Source organism: Theobroma cacao, chromosome 3, assembly GCF_000208745.1.
Source record: "Theobroma cacao cultivar B97-61/B2 chromosome 3, Criollo_cocoa_genome_V2, whole genome shotgun sequence".
Lineage (NCBI taxonomy): Eukaryota > Viridiplantae > Streptophyta > Magnoliopsida > Malvales > Malvaceae > Theobroma > Theobroma cacao.
Window position 1 is genome coordinate 186,543 of NC_030852.1, and position 23,245 is coordinate 209,787.

Here is a 23,245-nt window from a genome sequence, read left to right on the forward strand (position 1 = left end):
TAACAACCTTTGAGCCTCTACTGCACCCAACTGCCTTCCCTGGACCAATCTCCAATTTGCCTACGAATACCACATAGTTGAAGAATTGGCTCCCAAATCTGCTTAGAGCTTAGTGATGGCACAAGAGCTGAATAACTGATCCCTGGTCTGGTCATCACAGTTTGTGTTAACAGAGTAAATCACTCGATGAGCTGATTCTTTGCATAGTAGGAAGCCTGTCAAGAATAACCATCCAAGCAATGATAATGATGGCCTGCGTATGAATATGTTACTTACACTATATAACCTTATGCCAATTAACCTTCTCCAGCTTATGCCTGATTGCGTCCTAAGTTCTAGCCGCGTGACACTCTTGGGCAAAATTGTTTTCTTTATTTCTTTTCCTAAGTTAAACGGTGGGGCGGGGCGGGGTGTGGTGTTACCTTGTTGCAGGGGCTTAGGCCCAAAATTAGACCCGAAACAAGAAGCAGAAGGCCCAGACCTGAACCTGATTGACTCGAATCACGCCACGTCTGCTCATGCCAGCAATCTCAGGAGCATTCTACTATTCTAGTCCCCTGCAGCAAGCTCTAGCAATACTCGGCAGCCAAATGAAAGGAAAAGGAAATACGTTGTAGATTTTTTGACAAGGAATTATATTAGTTCTGGCAGTCGGTCAAAGCAATTGAATGCAAAGAACACTTAAAAGTCATCATGAATTTAACCACCATAATTTAACCTCAGCTGCTTGTCGAGACCTAACGGGCACATTGCAGGTACTTTGCCAAGGACGTGTTTTTATCATGTCTGACAATGGTGTCTGAAAAACATTAATGCAAAAATGGTGCCTGTATTCATTGATTATATCATCAATGAGTTCAATGTCCTTAACTCTTAATGGGCGTTGAGGTAAAAAAATGGTGGTTCATGAGTAGTTGACGATATGGCCCAGTGTTTGCAAGACTAGAGGCTACTACGTCTTCCTAACCAGTCATATTCAGATCAAAAAGCTTAAAATTTGGAATACAGAAATTGGTTTTAAAAATAATTAAGTTGATGAGTCTTTCATAATCTTTTATTCCAGTCTGAACCTGTTTCTGACCCTATCTCAGTTTGCTCGTCGGTAGATCCAAGCTCTTTGACATGAAAGGCAGATTAAATAGTTGATAAACTTTTTATGCCATCTCATGGTCCTTATGGCTGCATAGGAACGAAATGGATTTTAGGGGATCAATTGGGGATGCTGACCAAGTCTTTGATATGTGCAAAATAAGGGTTGCTTCTTGGACTAAAGCAAAGTGGCCTCAAGATTTTCGTTCTATTTTGGACACATTCCGAAGTCCAATTGCAGGGGCTGTCACGAAAAAGGAAATGGAAAAGCCAAGTGTTGTGGATAGCTGGACTAAACCAAGCCAAGTTGAGATGAAATTCAATGCTGATGGAGCTGCTCGTGGATGTTCTGGGGAGGCTGGCATTGGGGGTGCTCTAAGAGACGAGAAGGGGCAGATTAAAATTTTATTTTTGAAGTCCATTGGAGAGGGTGATTCCAACTTAGCTGAAGTTATGGCAATTAGGGAGGCCTTTCTTATTTTTTTCTGCTTCGAAATGGGCGCAGTCTCATACTTTGATCATTGGAAGCGACTTGGTTAATGCGTTAATTGGATTAATGAACCTGTTGGATCACCTTGGTGAATGAGGAAATGGATCCTTCAAATTGAGCGGCTGAAGAAGGAAATCAGGATGTGGAGGGTCATTCATATCTTTAGGGAAAAAAATAACCTTGCTGACAGGTTAGCAAAACAAGGGGTTAGTCGTCATGACAATGAGTTTAAAGTCTTATGAGTAGAATGGATGGGAGTTTGGAACAGGATGCTGGCTCTTCACAGCAGGTTTGGTTTGTTATGGTGTGGATGGGATGCACTGGAATTGGCAGTTTGATTTGGTTGGTTTTTGAGTTGAAGTTTTAAGCTTCATGGCTGCTTTTTTTGGAGATGATTTGTGCTGTGTTGATAGTGTTTTGATGTTGGTTTCTGGTGAAACAGGATCTTTATTTTGTTGTTTGATTTGATGTATAGGAGCTGTCATGATTTGTTTGAGGGCAATGGTCTTTTCTTTGTATAGGAAAAGGTTGGGACTGTCTTGCTCTGTGTTCTATTTGTAAAGCCTGGATTTTAAGTTGCTATAGGTTTTGACGGCCATTTACAACCAGGGACAGATCTTGCTCTCTGCACAGGAATTGTTCACTCCTGGTTGATGAATGAAATGCTCAATTTTCCAAAAAAAAAAAGTTGATAAACTTCCAAGTCTACTTTGCTCATGACAAAAGATTATCTTACAACGTTACACAAATCAACTTCTGAAACTAAATTTAGGAATCTGTTAAATTTCATAGATTCCTTTTCTTCCATGAGAACCAACCCTCCAATTCATTTCTTCATTAATAAAATTCAGAGAGCTGTAGCAAACTCTTTTTAGAAATCATCTTCTGATTCACTGGAAGAAGAGGTCCTAGACATGTCTGACATGAATTGTGAACGGAAATTTATTAATTTAAGGGGAGTTCTCCTAGGTGGTGATGGTGGTGGTGATGATCCTGCGCTGTGTATCACATTCGTACGCTGCAGCTTTCTTGTAATGTCTGCACGAACTCCATCAACCATATCAAGAAAATCTTTAACAATAACAAAGAGTTGAAGTGGATTTGCTCCTCTCTCTTTGGATGCTCCTGCCTGGTAATATTCTGTTGTCCTCTTCACGAGTTCCATAACCCTTATTTGCTCCTCTCTCACTACCTCCAGCTCCTCCTCACAATCCTCTAAGAACCCTTTCATTTCCATTACAAAACCAGTTTGCTCTTTGTTACTACAGCATGCTACGAGTTGCCTACTTTCTGCAACACGGCCTGTCAGGTTTGAGCATATATTGATGAAACTTTCGTATTCTATGGTAGCTGCTGTCTTTACATGGGAGAATTCAGAACCTAAGGCTCCTAATGCGGGTAAACCTAGCATCATATATTCTCTATCTTTCTCTTCTGGCATCAGGTTATCTGGATCTACATCGCCATTGTTTCTCTGACTATTGGATCTTCCAAGGCTGTGGTTCCTGTTGATCACATGTCTTCTACCCTCTGACCGAGCAACTTGTTCCACAACAAAGTGAAGAAGAGTTGTCTTTCCATCAGTGCTTTTAACATCTGAAAGTTTTTGAAGAGCACTAAGGTTGAAACCTAGTGCATTGCCTCTCACAGTTCCAGCGTTCATCCTGTTACCGGCCTTCAGGATAGCCTCCAGGAGTTTTAAGAGTAGTCCTCGGCGTCTTAGCTCCTTGCACGCCAACTCGAGTGTTTGCAGGTATTCCTTGAGGTTCAGAATTTCTGAATCATAATTTGATCTAAAAAGCATTGCATTGATACGTATAAATGCTGAAGGAACAGCTTTCAGGACATGATAAAGGAACGATTCAGCATCTGCAAGTCTCATAAGGTTGCCATTGAATTGAAGGATTTTAGCTTCTTCTTCTCGGGTTGGAGCAATCTTGGTTAGTTTCTCGAGGGTCTCAGAGCTGAGTCCCTGGCCTTCGCGAAGGGCATCAATAACTTCCTTCCGAGATATCGCAAGAGATTTTAACACTATTGCAGTGTTCTGTGACTTCCGGGGCTCAAGGATGAAAACCTGAGCTGCAGGGGTGTTGCTGGAACTACCTGAAGTATTAGATGATATGTTATTATTGTCTGGTGATTTCCGGTTGGAGGTAGTGTATCCGAATAGAGTTTCGATTAGCTCATCGTCAAATCTGAATACAGTATGACAATCGGTAAGAAGACATGGATATGGAAATGGGTTGGAATGATGAAAGAAATTATTCTAAAAAAAGAAACAATAACCGTGCATATGTTTTAAGACTATATAATTACCTCAGAGATCCATCTTTGATCTGATCCCAAACCATGGAATGATCAGAATTAGCTATAACCTTATCCCAGTGCAGAGGCCTCAGCTTCAGCTGGCCAAAGCCAGCCCCTTTCCAGTTCTCTGGCGATGTACTTGCTCCATTCCCGTTGCTTGCTGTGCCTCTTGGCGCTGTTGGGGGTTTTAGTATTGAAGCTGAAACCCCTGCTTTCGGTGGTGGAGGTGGCGCCGCAGGATTTTTTTTGGCCAGTTTTTGTGGTGCTGGTGGCGTTAGCAAAGGATGAGGGGGAGTTGGTGGTGGAGGAGGAGGAGCTTTCTTTATGGAAGGTGGTGGAGGAGGAGGGGCTGTTGTTTGCTTCGTTGAAATCATCGCAGCAGGAGGAGCTGGATGTAAATCACGTGTAGGTGGTAGTGTTGTTGAAACTGGAGGCAGCAGAGTTGGAGTCTGGAGAATAGGCTTTTCTTCATTTGGATCATTAATCACATCAGATGGCACACCGAGGAACAGAAAATCCTCTTGAGGTTTTGATTTATTTGATCTCTCTGGTGTAGTAACTATCCTCTTTTCTTCTTCATCTTCTTCATAGCTAGGATTAAACATGACCTTTGGAAAGTTGCTCTTAAGTTTTCGATCAAGTTTTGTCATACAAAGAACATCTGTTCCATTTTCATCAACGATCAAGCCTTTCACTTTTCCACCATACTTCTTGAACTCATCAGGAATCACCACGGCTTCTCGACGAAAGCTTGACTCGTACTTACCTTTCCGGCAGCATCTTGTAAACTTTTTGAGAAAGAAGAAGACAACCAAGGCAATAAATAGAGTAGTTGCAGCCGTGGCAACAATGATCTTCACAACTTTCCCTTTTGAAGATGATGACGATGATGGTAGAGCCGGTGGCATTGCCAGGCTTTGAACCATAGAGGTGGGAGGAGGTGAAGATTCAGATATAAACTGAACTTTGGTGAAGTGGGGAAAAAGTTGATGCCTGGAAGATAGAGCAACAACATAGGAGGAGGAAAACAAGAAGAAGAATATAGCACATGGCAAAAGCCATGGCTGAACCATCATAACCTAACCGAAAACTAGAGATGAAGCTGCTGAAGGTAGTAAAAAAGTGGCAGGAAACTTCCTCATCTGGTTTCTTCCTTTGGTGCTTTTAGGCAATGTGGTGCGAGTAACTGCAGTCCAGTGTACTGGTAGTCTTTTGCTGACAGTTTCAATGAAGGTAGTTGCTCACCGGTTGATTTGTTTTCACTCCCCGGTTGTCTCTTCTTCTAAATGACTACAATGCCCTCTTTCCAAAGTTGCCATTTGTAACTCTGAGGTCTAAACGAAAACAGTCAGCTACTACTCCTGGATGATGAGGGGTTTTGACTTTTGCCGCCATACCTCATTTTCCATAGTCTGCCACAATCATTGTCTTCCTATGTAAAAAACTAATTCTCACACTTTACCCCTTGTCTTAATCTTTATTTACAATTACCATTGCATATGAAGTTATGCCAACTAAAAAATAGAAGAGGGAAAGTGAAAACTTGAGACCTGACAGGTGACAGAAACATCATCTTTCTGGTTCCTGCACATTTTATTCTACTGCTTCCTTTCCTTGTCAAATGCTATAATTTTCCTTGGGAGAGGGAGACCGTGCAATTACAGTTGTTAGGAGGATGCAAGAGATATGGTGTCAATTTCTTCTTTTTGTACAATCAATGGCCAACTTCTAGGCAAATACGGCAACTCCGGCACACTGCCTCGAGTGATCTTTACATATTTTATTTTCTATGTTCTGTGATTGTCAGCTTGTATATATATTAATTTATTTATTTTATGATTGTAACAAGGATTCACAATGCCCTCATACGTTAGAAACCAAGTTGTGTTTGACAATCAAAACCTTGGAATTGGAACCAAGGTGCCATTTGGCTCGACATGGTTGGGAGAAAATCCCATAGCAACCGAGTTGTAAATTTACAAAGCAAATAGTTAAGTCTGGGATCTTTGTGCGACCATTTCCTGGATATTGTTCAGGATTTTGTTCTCTCGTCTGCCACAGACTGCTGCTCAACCCAAGGATTAAATGGGAAAATTGATGTGAAAAGTTAGATGAGATGACATTAACATGGAAACAACATTGTAGCTGTTCCCAATGGTACATTTTTTTAAGGTAAAATGTTTTGAATGTACCTACCATTACCCCCTAGAGAGATCAGATTTCTGTATTCAGCTAGGCAAAGCTGGTACAGGGTCATTCTGTGAATATTACTTGAACAACGTATTTTTCCAAAACCAGTTTCAAATCCCTTGAATCATCACCAAATCCTTCATCAGTAAGGAAACTGGTAACCTTCTTGTACAAATAAATTTGATTTCAAGACTTGTAAAAACATTAACGTTAGTTCATAGTAGTAGTTTAACTTCACCAGACCATCCAAATCAAAAGTAAATGAGTGGGACCATCATCCAACTTATGGTTTTCATTACACAAGTTGAAGCCTTTATGGAGCATCATCTCATTAGATAGTGAAAATAATGGTGTTGTAGCCTTAAAAATACAGAGGGTGGAATGCCATTGATGCAGTTGAGGCCATTTCTACCTAACCATTCAACTACTGCAAGGATTCATTAAAATCTTGTTTGCAGATTTTTGGACACCCTTCCGAGATTGGTCGGCATTTTGCAGTGACGTGGCAGTTGAGTTGAGGCTTGCTCGGTATTCACCATCCAATTCTTTTAAACACCCAATGCACGGAGCATCATCACATTCACAAATCACCACTAACTTTGCATTGAGAAATGCTGTCAAGGGACTGATTATCATTTGCATCTGATCTAATACTTTGTATTTTTCATAATCATGGACCGGTGTGAAAACACATGAGCCTCTAATATTTGGGATTTCATTGATTCTGATGAAGTTTCTTTTCCTACTTAGACCGAAAGGAATATCTTTTGTATTTTCTTCTATCTCTCTACGTTTCTCTGTTTCTGGTCCTAATTAGTTCTTGTCAGCTTCAAATAGGGCAGTGTTAGTGCAATATACAAAAAAGTTATCTTCACCTAAAACCCCACACTGGGGAAACTACGAGGATATAGACAACAATTCACAAAAATTACCACAAAAAACCGAAAAAGAAAAGGGTTAGAGGGGAATCAGTCACTGTTGCAGAATTTAGACCTCTTGGAAGAATGCAGAGGTGATGTCGGTAGTTCTGTGGTTCCTAGGTCACAAGCAAATGGGGCTACAGTCGAAGTCGAAGGTGGGGGTGATAGTGGTGACGATGGAGATGATGGCGCTGATGCTGATGATGATGATGATGATAATGATGACGAAGACAACGGGGGATGACCATCATCCTCCAACTTTCTTTTGTTGACTCTACTCCCACCATTTTCCTCTGTTTCTCCTCTCATTATGAAATCTTTCAACCGTTTTACATCTGACAGTTTTACAGGCTTGACTAGGAACTCCTCTGCCCCTTCCTCCAAACACCTGTCCATGAAAAAAAGATGTTTTAGCCAAGGGTTTTGCTTCGTGCCAGCATTTATACAAAGGGTGTAATAAAAGAAAATGATATACTGCATAGAAAACATATGAGAAAAACATACAGACCAATATCAAGCATGAGCACATTCACATCAAATGCGATAGCAAAGAAGCAGATTAAACGTTAAAACCATATCATTACATCTTGATGGCGTGTAACTCCTCAACAGGTTTTACTATTAGTCTCATGGGGATGATGTTGGAATTGCACTCAAGCAATCCCACCAAGTTTCATGGAATAAGATGGAAGCCTTGCTTGCAGTGATCAAAGTTGGCAATCCCTACTCCACACAGGAATCCATCTAATCTTTCATGTCAACATCACATCTAAGCTGGAAATGATTTTTAACCACTGCTCCACCCCTCACAATATTCTTCCTCTTCCATTAGTTAGGTCCTCCAGATATTTTGTTTTCTCATGGACATGTTCAACCATTTAAACGATTATGTATATCTATACTATATGTATAAAAACTTTAGATCCATGAAAATGAATATTTTTACTCATTATACTTTTAAATTGCCATTTTCAATATTTTTTATTATAAATATAGATATAATTTTAATTACATCAAATGACTTTCATTTAAAATTTTTTTATAAACATTAATAAGATTTATCCAATTTGTGAATAAACTTTTAATGGCATTGAATGACTTTTATTAAAAGAAAATATTATTTTTAAAATAAATAAATTAAAAAATAAAAAGAAAAACGAGTGCGGGCCTGACATCACATGCAGAGATCCACATAGAATAATAATCAGAACATTATTACGAGGCATGACCACTAGACAAGTGATCTATTCTTGGTATCAAGATTTTGGTTGGTCTCTTCCCCAAACAAATCCATACGAAGAACAGAATACAATCTTATCAATTTTGTCTGATTACAAAAAATCAGCGGATTTGCCTAAATCTAATCTTATAATGACTCATCTGTTTGACAAATCCTATCAATAATGGCTGCTAACTCAATAGGATTCATAAGATTCCTTATCTCAATTTTCGTCCAATGTTTTCAACCCACTAGGATTTGGATAAAAAATGCATGCACGTCAATTTTCCCAGATTTTCTTGTATAAGGATGTAACCAATTTAGAATATATCTCCAGATTTGGCCTTACCGTGAATTTGTCAGCAAGTAGAAAAACAGCAGAATCAATCAACATCATGCTCACAGAAATCATATCAAGACAAGATTCTTTCACTAATATTTACACTTAAATCCCAAACATAAACATCAGTCAAGACCAAATTCTGAATGATGCAAACAAAAAAAAAAGAGACAAAGGGATTAAATTAAGAGCATACCTATCAATACGAGTGAGGATGTTCTCAGAGGACATGATCACCACAGGAATTTCTCGGAAAGCCGATGATTGCTGTTCCAAATCAAATTAAACATAGTCAACAACTATATCCGAAACTTTCACCTCAATTTTGAAACCATTTTTAGGATTAGGATGATCGTCAAATTTCAGGAACTAGTTTAAAAAACCAAGGCTAACCTTGATCTTCTTGAGGAGCTCATATCCTGTCATTCCGGGCATGGAATAGTCAGTCATTATAAGATTCACCTTCAAATCCTGTAATCACAGCCATCAAACAGCAAATCAATCGTTAAAAAACCATCCTAAATTAAGAACAGAACAAAGCCAAAACAACCAACGTTGCATTTCATCTGGTTGCTGAGAAATGCGATTGTGATAAGAGGATAAGAATAAAAAGTTTTCCCTTTGAACAAAACTGACACTCAAAAAGTTGTTTTTTCCTTTTCTACCATTTGCTCAGCAACCAAACAGATAAAACCACTTACTTACATTGAACCCCAGAGACCCTTTTCCTCCATCCAAACCAAGATACTGTAAAGCTCTTGTCCCACTCTCCACAGCCGTCACTGCACCAAAATAAAGAAACAAACCCAATCTTCAACGTCAGCTAAAAACCACAACTTTTCATCCAAAAACCATAAAAAATGGATTGAACATATCAGTACCTTTACAAGAAGATATCTTAAGCAATTTTTCGATAACCTTACGATCCACATGGCTGTCATCCACGGCGAGAACATGCAACTCCTGTGAACCAGAAGGTAAAACCGCAGCGGCAGTCGCCATAACAGTAGGAGATAGGAGGAAGAAGAAGAAGCAAAATGCTGAGGCACTTGGTCACTGCGGAGAAATGTAGATTTTATATAGAAAAAGAGAAGAAGAATATGGGCGGTTCACGAAGGAGAAAATGTGTGGTGCTTTGGCTTTAAATAAAGAAGGGGCAGGGCAGGGCAGGGAAAAAGAAAGAGAGAGAGAGAGAGAGAGGAGAGTAATTAAAAGACAGAAGTAAANAGGGAAAAGGAAAGAGAGAGAGAGAGAGAGAGGAGAGTATTTAAAAAGACAGATAAAGGTGAAGATTCTGAGGATCCAATTTCGTAAGATCTTTGCAAATCTTTGAAGCAGAGGGAGGGGGGAGCATTATCCCCCACTTGTTCCTTGTCCTGTCAAATTAACAGTTACTCCTCCTCCTCCTCCTCCTCCATGTAATAAAAAACAATTAAAAAAAAGGAAATTTAATGCCGCGTACCCAAATAACCCAATTGGAGGGGTATGATGGCAGAGAGACAAATCGGATAACGGATGTCTTGCTTATTAATTTTAACTGAGGCTGAGGGGGGAGGGGTTTTGGTTTTCTTCTTTTGACTCTGACTCTGAAACACAGTGGTTGAAAGTTGAAACGAGCACAGTTCCTTGGTGAGTGGTGACTTCGTGGGTCTGCTGTCATGCTCACGCCTCATCGCTTTGACCACCAGTTTATGAAATGATCTTTCCTTTTCTGTTTTTCTCTTCAATATTCACTTTTAATTTATCACTTAACTTTCTAATTATATATTATCATAATAAAAAATAAGAATTTTTTATTTGTTTCATAACATTCAAATAAAATTTTAAATTCCAAGTAATGAGTGAGGAACCAAACCAAATAAATATGGACTATGGAGTAATGTTTAGTATTTCATATTTTTTGCAAAATTGAGTTGAATAGTTGAAATTCGGTTTGAAATTTGTTCAAACTTAATTAATACTACTCAATCTTTATTACTCAATTATTATGACATGATATATTGAAAAAATATAGATCAAATTATCAAATTTTATTATATTTTAACTATACTAAAACGTATACAGATAAAGAATACACATTTTCTTTTTCTATTCGATTATGCATGATTGATTACTGTTTTGAATAAATGTATCTCAATAAAATATAAATAAAAAACATGAGAGTTAGAAATCCAAACAAGTCAAATTTATTATTATTATTCTGAAAATAAATGCAGCTTAAAACAAGTTGAATAAGAAATCCTTCTTGACCGATGGTCAAGACGGTGAATCTGCAGTCAACCCACTACATTTATGCTTTTTTCATTATTCTTTTTTAGTTCTCCCAAGCCCAAACCGACGGCGTCGTCAAAAGGAGAAAGAAAGCCGCCTGCCTCCCAGCCCCCTCTGTCACGTACTTGCGCGTCATTTCCGCAAGACCTATACGCACCGTTTTATACACAGACAACATAATCTTTTTCTCTATTGCATTAATCATACGGTGACTCATCTCCCAACGCAAAAGGGCCAAAGAAAAGAAAAAGAGTTGAAAGATCTTTTTTTCTTTTCGCAATCCTCCTTTTGCCTCCATTTTCGTGATGGGTCAGATCTTTAATGCTCTCATTTAACCCTATTAAATACCTCTAATTTGCCAGCTAAAGAAACTAATGTGATCATAAAAGCTCCCCGATCCGATACGATCTCTTGGGTTTGGATTTGCTTCGGAGTTTACGCTCCATCGCTTTTTTTCTTTTTTTCTCTCTTTTTGAGATGATGATAAAAGATGGCAGTGTGGATTTGAGAATCCAATCCAACGGTTCAGATGAGAGGACAGATATTGGAGACGAATTGAGGCTTTTCTTGTCCTTTCATTTCAAAGAGTAGGAGGGAATCTTGAAATTGCCAATTCGTATAGCATGCTAGAACAACCTACGTAATTTTTTTGAAGTCTGTTTAATTGCCAATCAAATAAAATAGAAATTTTGTAAAGATTATGTATTAACTTTTAATATTATGTAATATAGTTATCATTGCATGATACGTAATCTGTATTGTATAACACAATACAATATTAATAAAAAAAATTATATGAACTAATATATTATATTATATTTGATTAAATCTCAATAATATATTATTATATAATTATTGAATATAAATAATTAATAACATAATATCCAAATAAACTCTTAAACCATTAAAAGAAATTTAAATAAATTTTTTATTTTTTATTATATTTAATCAAATATATAAATTTTTATTTTGAATCAAATAAGTATTTATAAATAATATTTGATTAATTATCGTTAATCAAAATGTCACTTGTCAGTTTATATGAAAAATATTATACGATCATATTATTATATTAATAAATATGTCATGTTACTATTAATTATAATATATTAACATATCATATTGTTATTAATTATAATATATTAGTATGTTATATCAACATCACGTAATATAAAAATAATAAATGATATTTTGATTAAGTTAATTACTAATTTATTTAGTTCGAATAAAAATACAAGAATTTATTTTAATTTTTTTAAATAATTTAAAAAATTTGAGATATTATGCCATAATTCATTTTATTCATATGGTTCGAAATATCATTTATTTTCATATGTTACTATATGTATATTAATTTAACAATTATATAATGTATATTATTAAGTTGTTAGTATTAATTATTAACTAAAATCTAATCTTTATAATATAGAAAAAGATTCATCATGGCGTTCCCTAATCATGCTTTGCTATCAATTGGTATCTAATCTAAATATAAAATGAACATATCCAACCTACGCTTTATAATCATGTGTTTGTGATTCTATTAGGATTACTTTTATGTAAAAAATGCAAAACTATGATTCGAGCATAATGCCATGCTATAAAATATATAATTAATAATAGTACTTTTGAACGATTTTAAGATGCACAATATTGGATTTTGGATAATTTTAGATTTAAGAATTAAAACTTTTAAATTTAAATCCAAAATCAATAATAATAATAATAGAATCAAATGATCAAATTGAAATAATTTTCATTGACTTGCTTGAGTAAAGTTTTGTCGTAATTGGGAAAGTGAAAACTAATATAAGCATTTATGTATGTTCTAACTCAAGCTTATGCTTAGCACTTGATAATTGTTTCTCGAGTTTTATGATTTTATTTTTTATATTAAGAATGTGATGTCTCACGTCCGCATGACTTGCTGATTTTTTTATATAATTAAATTGTATAAAATTAATAATAATAAGTCAAAATTAAAAAAATATAATTAAAAAAATTATCTTCTACATCACCAAATGAATTGGAGCACAATGCCATGCCACAAAAAATCTTCATAACGGGCTCAGTCATACTATTAACTAATGGGCCTTGTAATGTAATCCATAATAGGTCCGCTGAGAAAACAACCACATCGTCGCAGTCTCCATCAGTTTGATAGCGGAAGAAATCGCATCAAAATTGAAATTTCATCTTCCGCTCTTTCTTTCTCAGCTCTCATTCCGATCCCCAGAAAATTCAGTTTGCAAAGCAAACCAAAATCAGAAATGGAAGAAGAAAAGGCGGTAGCTTACTACGACGAGCTTACGCGGAAAGGCGAAGGAGCCGCCAGATTCAAACGAGGCCTCGGCTTCTCCTCCAACGATGATCAACACGACGCGGTTCCGCAAAGAAGCTCAGCTTTTGTCTCTTCGTCTTCGTCTTCGTCCTTCCTCAGCAGCTTCGTTAGGGCCTCAAGCCCTGCCACCGCTTCCAAGCTCGAGAAAGAATCTCAACTTCAATCCATTCAAAATAAGCTAAAGAAGAAGCCGGAAAGAGAAGCTAGGGTCTCGGAGAGAAGCAGCGGGGAGAGGGAGAGGGAGAGAGACAGAGGCAAGGATAGGCATTCGAGGCGGCGAAGTAGAAGCAGAAGTAGGAGTAGAGAGAGATACAGAGAAAGAGATAGAGAGAGAAGGAGGCGGAGAAGCAGGAGTAGGTCGCCACGTAGAGATCGGAGGAGGAGTAGGAGTAGGTCGCCGCGTCGAGATCGAAGTTCTGGGAGGAGGAGGAGCAGGAGTTTGTCTCCCCGAGAGCGGAGGAGGTCAGAGAGGGATGGGGAGAGAGTGGGGAATTCGAAGAAGGAAAGAAATGGCGCTGTTGATTATTCGCAGTTGATTGAGGGCTATGATAAGATGGTATGAATATTTCTCGTTTCTTCATTTCAGTTTTATCCTTTTTTTTTTTTAATTTTCTTGTATAAGGTATTTCTTCTAGCTTAGTACATTTATTATTGCGACTTGATTTTTAAAGAATCAGAACCCTAAACTGCTTAATCTTCAATTTCTCAAGTTCATGCCACAATTGTGTACTATCTATTAAACTCATCACGATGTGTGTAGCATACCGAAAGCATGGTTGAATGAAAGAGACGTGGAAATTTATTTCGAAAGTTATTATTAGTACGCCATTAACAAGAACAAAAAGTAACATTTGAGGATTTACTAATTTAGAGTGGAACCTGAGTATGATTGTATTGTATTTGAATTAGGAACCTATTTTTTGTTCAATGTGCCTGACATTGGGAAATTGTCTACAATCCTAAGTCCAGACTGTATGCCTTACATTAATTTTAGTCATGAAACTGTCGGTTCTTTATCCTAAAGAGTGACTTTGTCAATGACCTTTATGTGCTTAGATCTGTCTGTGTGTAAGTGCCTTGCTTTAAGGTGTGATGAAAAGCCATATTTCTTTTGTGAACAGTCACCAGCTGAAAGAGTTAAAGCCAAGATGAAACTTCAGCTTGCTGAAACAGGTAATTTGTCCTATTTTGCATATGGATTTCCATTCTGTCATTTTTTTAGTTTCAAGGGTCTTGATGGTGCTATGTGCCATTCTTCTTGAGCTGTTAATGTCTTGAAACTATCAATTAAGCGTTATACTTTTGGTTGTGAGGTGGCATACTGTTGTTTATCTTCATGGGAAGTCAGTGTAATCTTAAAAATGAAAGTTTGGTAACTGCTAAACTAGAAAGTTGAATTCGTCTTGATGCATTTAACATACAGATGCGATCTCTGTCTAAAGTTTGCTAGAGAGGTCTTGTGAATATTTTGTTGCATGTTTACATTCTTCTTCGCCAATAATGCTTATGCAACTAAAAGGCTGGCATATTAGTGCATGATTCTGTCATATCTTTGTTAATTTCATAAACACAGAACGTTTGCTAGTTTTAAAACTATAAGCTTTGCAAGTCATAAAGTCTTTTTCTATAATTTCTTCATTGTTTCAGTTAGTATGAAATATGTTCCCATGTACTGTCATGACAATGTTAATCCTGAAAGGCAGTGGCTGTAAAATTCTATATGATCTTGCTAAATAAGTAGGTTCCCTTTCAAGGTGTGTGTGATATTTTTTTCTCCATTCCCCATTATTAAATATTAAATCTTGAATGCAGCTGAAAAGGATCCTGCAAAAGGCCCTGGTTGGGAACGGTTTGAGTTTGACAGGGATGCCCCTCTTGATGATGAGGAAATTGAAGGTTAAACATCTATCATATTGCTTCATAACTGTATTTTAGAAGCAATTTTAGTAACTTAAGTTGGTTGTCATTGAATATGTACTGCATATATGAATTTATCTTTACGAGGGAACTTTGTGACCTTTTGCTTGAAATACATATAATACTGAGATGAACAGAGCAAAATAGAACTTACTTGATGTGCTTACTTGTTTGCAGTTGCTGAAGACGATGCAGCACTAGTCAAGCATATTGGTCAAAGCTTTCGGTTTTCTGCCATCAAGGTGTTGCATCTCTCATTTGTATTGTCAGTCTTTCAAATTCCATTTGATGTTCATGCATACCAGTTCTGCTTTTTGTCCATCCATTGAGCTTTAAGGGAGACAATTAGTTTGATGGCTCTGGTGTAGCTGATGTCATGTGAATATGTAGGCAAGAAGGGAGGAGCAAATTAAAGCTGCTCATGATGAGGCCATTTTTGGGGCATCAACAGTTTCTCTTTCCATTACTGCAGACAGTGAACCGGAGGAGGAAAAACATAAAAAAAATAGCAATGATAATGGTCTGGCTATTAGCCTCTTAAGTGAGAAGGTGAGTGAACTCTAGACTACTCTGTCTGTTCAAGTATGTATTTGCATTTGCATGTTGCATTGTAAGCACATGCATTCATGAGAGAAATAGATGATCAGTTATTCTTGCATGATTCTAGGTGCTTGCAAAGCAACCAGGTTCATGGCGTGATCGTGTTCGTAAGGCATAGAGGGATTGGCAAACTGATGTGCAGTCTTTGACTCAATGACCCTGGATATTGTCAGGGACAGCTGCTGGTAAATGGTAATCATTCTGATGTTAACATGGGAGCAGCCAATGGGGGAGTCAATGGTAAAATTCGTACAGCGATAAAAAATTATTTCCCAAACTCATCCAGTTTTGAGCGTATTTCTTAAATCTATATGCTTTTTGCCACATTAATATTAGAAATGTTGTTTCAAATCATGCTTTGACTGAAATTGTGTTTTAAAAGCATCCTGGAAAATTAGACTCACTTTTTTTTTCTTTATCAAAAATTGTGTCTTTGCTGGTGTGGTAAGGATATGTTTCACAAATAATCTTAAACGTTTAAAACAAGATGGGTTTGGGAAATTAGTTTTTGAATCTCTAGGGGTTTCTCTAGCAACTCACCAATCAGGTGTGCTGGAAATTTTGGTGGAAACAAGTAATTTGAAAAGAATTAGCAAGGTGCCAAGATAAAGTCAGAAATGGTGGTAGCTTCCTTGGTGAAGTCCTGAGGTAGAACCATTTTGCTTCTTCTGATATTTGTAGAGGACGGTGGCGTTTCCTAATTTTTAGGAAGCTGAATGTTTCTAGAACTAGCTCTAATTATGCTGACCGTGCATTTGCCAAGTAAAACTAGCTCTAATGTGAAGGACTGAGGAGACGGTTATGCTGGGTGTTATAGCCAAGTTCATCATTGATGATTGTGTTTGTGTGAGTCCATTTTTATACACAATGCCAGCACGATCGTTATTGACCAAATCAGGAACATAAAATGAGAGTTGGTTACAGTCTGGCTCACTAAGAAATTTTTTCTTCTTTTTGTTTTTTTTGTCAAGACATTTTCAGAGACCAGGAATCGGGGAGTTTCAGCGAAAGTTTGAAAATCGAATAAATTGAATTTTATCTTCAAATTGATAAAATTTTAAATAATTCAAAAATTGAATCAGTTTATCAATTCTCTCCACTGTCTTACAAAAAACAAAAATTTAATATAATTTTCAAAATTGAAACATTGAAAAAATACATATAAAAAATAAATATGTAACATCTAGTATAATAATAATAGTACCAAAAAATATACTATTGAAGTATAATTCTGAAAATCGATAGAACAAACCATTGATTTGTCGGGATCGAATCCATTTTGCTGAACAATTTTGAGTTGAAGGTAGCACACGGCTCTCCTTGTGCGGGTAATTCACTAATTTGCCCATGGTTTTACTTTTCGGAAACAACAAGCCTAAAAATAAAATAACAAGAGCTAAGGCGAAGCCCAACAACACTGCTATGCTCTTGTCAGGGCCTGGATAAGCACACTATAACCTACGCGTCATCCACAGATTGGATGATACCCACAGGTGGCCCTCTGTAGTAACCAATCAGGTTCAACCCTATATATTATTTAAATAATTGAAAAAGAAAATGCCCCAGTAAGTCAAAAGAGTCAAGATAATTAAAATGCCTTCTTTTCTTGGTCTCATTCTCCTCTCCTTTCGCCTTCTGTTCCATATCAAACTTGAAACCTCTCTCTTTGGCTTATCTACCGCTACGATCCGTCCGTGCAGCGCGCTCCATGGCAAACAGATGGTTGAGGCCTGAGGTAAGCTCAGATCCACGCCTTTGATTTTGTTTGGCTCTTTTTTTTTTGGGCATAATCTATTTAGGTTAGACTTTAGAGTAAATAAATTGGTAGATCTGATGAATTAATAAGAAATGAATAAACGGTGCGGTGCAGGTGTATCCGCTGTTCGCGGCCGTTAGTGTTGCTGTGGGGATCTGCGGTTTGCAGTTGGTGCGCAACATCTGTATCAATCCTGAAGTCAGGTCTCTCTCTCTCCAGCTTGTTACTCTAAATTTTTTAAGATATTGATGATTTCTTACAACTTTTATTATGGGCTTAAGGTATTTTTTCCTTCTTGTTTCTTTAAAAGAAAATTATTATTTGCGGAGTTGACAATCTATGAGAAATTTGACATTAGTTGAACTTGAAATCTTGTTGCATGCGGATTTTAGCTTTTAGTGATTCCAAGCATTGCATAATTGCTTAGACGACTGTTAATGGTTTTTTTTTTCTCATTAATACGGTGAAGGGCATTTCCAGGTTTTGAATTAATTATGATATTGCTTGCTATCTTTTGCTTTTGTTTTATAGCATTTCTTCAAGAAGAGAAAGGCAAATAATAAAATCTGAGTAGTAAAAGCATCAACTAATTATAGCCTTACTTTTCCGGTTCTTTTCCAATATGTAAATGGTAGTAGTAATTTTTTCTTTTTAACAATAAATCACTAAAGAAGAAAAAAACCCCAATTATGTTATGTGCTATTTTCTCTTTAAATTTATTACAAAATTAATAGATTATAGAGGTGCATTTGAGAAAAACAAAACAAAAATAAAACAAGATGGAAAGATGGTGACAATAAATTTAAGTGCTGAAATGTATTCTTTCTGATTTTGTAATGTCTGCGTTGAATCAGGGTAAACAAGGAGAACAGGGCTGCTGGGGTGTTGGATAACTTCGCTGAGGGAGAAAAATATGCCGAGCATTTTGTAAGAAAATATGTCCGCAACAGGGCACCTGAAATCATGCCCAGCATCAACAGCTTTTTCACAGACCCAAAATGAGGCTTGGCATTGCTTTTGCTTTATGTTGAAATGGAAATGAAAATACAAAAAACCAAGTCATGTTCAATAGCAAGTGATGTCCTTTTGTCTGCTGATTATAACAGAAGTTGTGTTAATTTTACACTTAGTTGATGTGGTTTTAAAGGGAATAAACTCTGAAACTTGTATGAGTTCAGCTTATGTGGATGACTATTTCATTTGCAATATGATTTGGGATTGAAGTTGTTCTGCTCTTTAATTTTTATGCTTTGATTTCCTGTTCCCAGAACTTGATATGATATTAGGAATGATGAAGGTGTAATTGGGCAATTATGATGCAGGAATTGCCTCCTCTGTAGCCGGATTATGGATGGAGGTAATTTAGCAATTATGCCTTTTGACTTTTTGATCAGTTTGGGTTTGGTCAAATTCGAATTTGAATGTTTTTCGGATAGATTTTTGGGTTAAGATAATTTTGCTGAGTTTGAATTCAAACTATTTGAGATGAATTTTTGGGTTTGGGTCATTTTGCCACTTTAGGATTTGTATTGTTGGCTTGCAGAGCTGCAGTGATGACAGTGGCCATATATGGCTGCACAGTATCTGTCCTAACTTCCTATTTCCTTTCTTCACCCATCAGAGCAAAATTAGTTGTGCTCTGCGTTGTCATTTGTTTAGGAAAGATGCTATCAGTTGATTAGGGCGATCATTTTCATTAGGCCCAAAATTAGATGTGCAGCATCTGGAACCTGGATTAATGAACTTTCACTTACTCAAAACCAAAAAGTAGAATAAATTTGACAATGTGGAAACATGTCACGTTTTGCCTACTCAGTACTCACCATAGTGATCATCTATTTCCTTTAAAACACTGTGCTACAGTCTCCAAAAATAACACATTTTGGCAACAACTGCATTCCCGAAAAAACCTATTATCTTACAGAACAAACGTCCTGTTCTCAAAATGACAACACAAGCAACAATTTTGACTGCTTCATGGTCGCTGCTTGCCTTTCAACACAACTGACTCAAACAGTTCATAAAAGCCACAGATAAGATTTACAGGCCCGAGTACATTCGTAAAGTACCATCTACTTGAGCTCTAGAAGGTTTATACAGGCTTCTAGCTACATGTTTCAAGTTGTTATGATACTACACAACAATGAGGACATTTTCCAAGTTACAAACATGCAGCAACTGTAGCAATAGTGACCAAGAACCAGCCAACTGAAATTGGCATGTCCCAAAGGTTTTCATTGGTCTTTGATTTCCCAAGTCCAAAGGGAAAGTTATACCTGTTTCAAAAGAATTTCAAGCATCTATCCCAATGTATGAGAAAATCAGGGATGAAAATGCTCAACATCCATGGAAGGAAAACTGGATTGTGCTATTCTCATTCCTCGAAGTAAATTCTTCGCTGTTTCTCTCTCCTGTAATCAACCATAGAGAAGAATAAAATAAGTGAAACTCATTTGAAACATCTGATAGTTTTGCAAAAAAGGGGTATTGTGAATCATTTGCTGCAAGAATAACAATGAAACTCACTGGGCCAGTATAATCCAGAAGACGGGTACAATACACCTCTGCTTCTTCAAATCTCTTCTGTGCTTTGTAGTGTGTAGCAAGAAACATCAGAGCTTCAACTATGTTTGGTCCTTCTCTCTCTTCAGCTTCCATTCTTTCTAAATCCTTCTTATAGTAGAATGCTGCCTCCTCAGGGTGACCAAGTTCTCTATGTAACTTTGCTAGCCGATGCAGGGCAATTGCTTCTGTGTCATTACAATTTGCTGCCCTTTTATAACATTTGATGGCTTCTTCAAGCATGTGAAGTTGTTCAGATTCATAGCATTGAGCCATTGCAATCCATAACCGAGAATCAATGGGCTGAAAGAAAACAGATTTCCGAAAATAATGCAAAGCATAGTGGGGCATGCCCATCATCTCATACGCTTGTCCCAATCCATACCAGGCTCGATAATCCCGAGGATTTATGTCCACAGCCCGTCTGTAGGCATCAACTGCAGCTGGAGTGTTTTTCATTTCGACATACTCATGGCCCATTAAAGTCCAAGCAGATAAATAATTTTTGTTCAATTTGAGTGCCCTCCTAAAATACATGACTGACTTCTCATGCTGCCCTTTTAAACTGTAATAATTCCCAATAATGCAGCACGATTCAGGCCTGTATTTATCAGTCATAATTACCCTGTGAGCAAGATAACTCAAGGCTGAAAAACATTCCTTTGTGTATAGCACATTAGAATATGTATCCATGTCCTCCACTCGATAAGGGTCATTCCTTAAAAGGTCTTCAAATATGACTTCAACTTGTTCAAACTCCCTAAGACTGTACCGAGCTTTAGCAATTTGAGCCTGTATGTAGTTACTAAATGTAAAATTACCCTGTAGATTTTCATATTTTACTAACGATTCATTGTGCATCCTGAGCTCTTGGTAGACACTGGCAAGAAAGAACTCCTTCATCCAGTGATTACTGAGATTGAGGCTGTTCAAGAGGTCGACTGTAGTACATAATGATTGCAACTCTGACCAGGCACTCCAATTCCAAGGGTAACTATTGACAGATTCCACAAGAACTTTGCGGGCAAGATTTTCATTGCCTTTCTCTTTAAGTACAAGACCATACAAGTACAACCCAAAAGGATCGATCATGTTATTCTTGCAAAGAGTTGATAACTCCCTCTCTAGAGAAACCAATTCACGGTTCACAGTATCACTCTTACCTAAGGGCCCTTCAAGTTCTATCATTTCCTCTTCTTTTCGCTTCTCTCCAGCCTTCATGAAGCAATAAAAGGAGCAAAGTATAGAAACATAAGACAGCTTGAAGAAATCACATAGCATTGGCACAGACAAATGACCAAACCTAACTACAGTTTCCCAACATCTTTATTAAGGTCCCTTTCCAGTTTCCTGCTTCTAGCAGCCACAAACTCTAGGCCCATTTAGATCAACTGAAAAGATATATTAAATGAAATGACTGGTGCTTTAATATTTGCAGTTTGATGAATGCCACAAGTACGATTTACTAAGTTTGGTGTGGAATTTTACAAACAGTCTAAAACTACATTATGGAGTTACTTGGCACTCTTCAAAGTTCCTCATGCAATTTGCGGTTATTAGATGAGGACTAACTCTGACAACTAAACAGCAATATTTTATATAGACTACTTGTGATGGATCAAAACTGTGTTTTTAATATGCTAATCAAGTAAAATGGGAAGCACCTAAGTTGCTCATCTCAAGTATTTTAAAAATTTAACCAAGCAATGGAAACAAAATCATAAATGAGATAATAAGAATTGGTTAAACAAAAGGATATTTATAGTGTAACTTTTTTTGCAGGAAAAGGCATACAAGATTGTTATTATTTTCTTCTTCCCCCTCAACCGAGTAACAGTAATTCTCCATTGAGGCCAAGCAAAGAGGGAAAAAAGGCTACAGTAACTATCCAAATCAACAGCTTGCATCACCTCAAGTTTTTGTTCTTGGTAACAAGGACAATCTTCTTCACTGATGATGAATGATTAACCACCTCATAATATTCTCCTCCATAAGTTTCCACATAAAGTAAGATCATATTATAATATGTGCTTGAGGCCCTCTTTCATTTTCCCTAATGTTTTCTAAAGAGGCAGGTGGTCAACTAACTTATGGAACAAAAAATACTCACTCATGAAAATAGCTAGCACAACAGCACTCTTTGTTAGACAATCAAAACCAGGAATAAGAAAACAGCAAGTGATGCAAATTACAAGATAACGAGTTGAGAAATGAACAAACCAGATAAAGAGCATAACATCGCAAGAACACAGATTTTTTTCCAGTTTGATCCCGAAGCACATGAGCGGCCCTCCTATACTCTCGGCAATCGAAATAAGACTTTGCTAGAAGGTAGAAGTCACCATGTATCACTTCATCTTCCTCCATCACCGGAGTGGACACGTAGGCAACACCAGTGGGTGGTGTTGAAGTGATCTCATTGGTCCGAAACCTTCTGCGAATACTTGAGCTTCCACGCTGGAATCTTGTGTTTGAAGGTGTGAACTTTGCCGGGTCTTGCTCGATTCCCACAAGCTGTTCTGCTGCCCTGTAAATAAAAACAACCAAAGATTCATCGCGAAAAAATACCAAGTAGAATTTCTGTAATTATAAGGAATCAAATTTTATAAAATTTCTGATGACAGATTGCATCTCAATAAGAAACCGGAGCAATAAAGAACATGACTTTATCATAAAAAAGGCATGTTGAAAGCAAAGCAAAGCCAAACTTTGAAGCCCAAATGAAGGCATTAGATTGCCCATAAAAAAAAAGGTTGGATTTCTACTTCAAGAAGCCAATCAAAACACTAGCTTGGCAGCGTTTTTGAGATCTGCTAACACCTTATAAAGACTTAGAATGGCACTCAGAGAAATGGGTTTTTTATGAGAGAGTCAAAACATAGAAATAGCAAAGAGAGGTTAGGATTTAGGGTTCATTAGGGGTTACCATTTGGAAGCAGAGTAAAGGCAACGATCGCTGAGTTGGCGAATGGCAGTGCGGAGCTCGTTTCTGCAACTTTCTTTGGAACTCATTTTGAAAAATAGTTTTGTGGATTGAATTGAAGTGCTAGTAATAATGAAGCTGGCGCCCTTCTTTGAACATCCCCCTCGCACTCTTTTGTATAAAATGGCTACAGATTTGATCGATCCCCGCCCAGCATTTTGAAAACAGAATACAACTTCTTTTAACTGGGCTTGGAAATGGCCCAATGACAAAGTCCAAGAAAAACAAAAACAAAACTTTTTTTCTTTTATTATTACTAT

General features: G+C 37.1%; 5 protein-coding genes across 5 annotated transcripts; 2 read left to right on the forward strand and 3 right to left on the reverse strand.

Moving 5' to 3' along the window:
• Positions 2,268-5,319, reverse strand: LOC18603815 (formin-like protein 4). Its single transcript, XM_018118328.1, has 2 exons — positions 3,896-5,319; positions 2,268-3,774 (listed from the first exon to the last, which is right to left on the reverse strand). The coding sequence occupies exons 1-2, from the start codon at positions 4,960-4,962 to the stop codon at positions 2,451-2,453; spliced, it is 2,391 nt and encodes a 796-aa protein (XP_017973817.1). The 5' UTR covers positions 4,963-5,319; the 3' UTR covers positions 2,268-2,450.
• Positions 6,339-9,752, reverse strand: LOC18603816 (two-component response regulator ARR6). The gene is made up of 5 exons (XM_007036013.2): positions 9,437-9,752; positions 9,261-9,337; positions 8,949-9,026; positions 8,752-8,822; positions 6,339-7,384 (listed from the first exon to the last, which is right to left on the reverse strand). The coding sequence occupies exons 1-5, from the start codon at positions 9,555-9,557 to the stop codon at positions 7,045-7,047; spliced, it is 687 nt and encodes a 228-aa protein (XP_007036075.2). The 5' UTR covers positions 9,558-9,752; the 3' UTR covers positions 6,339-7,044.
• Positions 12,985-16,517, forward strand: LOC18603818 (pre-mRNA-splicing factor 38B). The gene is made up of 6 exons (XM_007036015.2): positions 12,985-13,723; positions 14,289-14,340; positions 14,980-15,063; positions 15,262-15,326; positions 15,475-15,633; positions 15,752-16,517. The coding sequence occupies exons 1-6, from the start codon at positions 13,097-13,099 to the stop codon at positions 15,800-15,802; spliced, it is 1,038 nt and encodes a 345-aa protein (XP_007036077.2). The 5' UTR covers positions 12,985-13,096; the 3' UTR covers positions 15,803-16,517.
• LOC18603819 lies at positions 17,283-18,680 on the forward strand. The gene is made up of 3 exons (XM_007036016.2): positions 17,283-17,419; positions 17,555-17,643; positions 18,295-18,680. Exons 1-3 carry the CDS (start codon positions 17,393-17,395, stop codon positions 18,440-18,442), a joined length of 264 nt encoding a protein of 87 aa, XP_007036078.1. The 5' UTR covers positions 17,283-17,392; the 3' UTR covers positions 18,443-18,680.
• Positions 19,243-23,128, reverse strand: LOC18603820 (anaphase-promoting complex subunit 8). The gene is made up of 4 exons (XM_007036017.2): positions 22,929-23,128; positions 22,223-22,529; positions 19,967-21,217; positions 19,243-19,851 (listed from the first exon to the last, which is right to left on the reverse strand). The coding sequence occupies exons 1-4, from the start codon at positions 23,012-23,014 to the stop codon at positions 19,762-19,764; spliced, it is 1,734 nt and encodes a 577-aa protein (XP_007036079.2). The 5' UTR covers positions 23,015-23,128; the 3' UTR covers positions 19,243-19,761.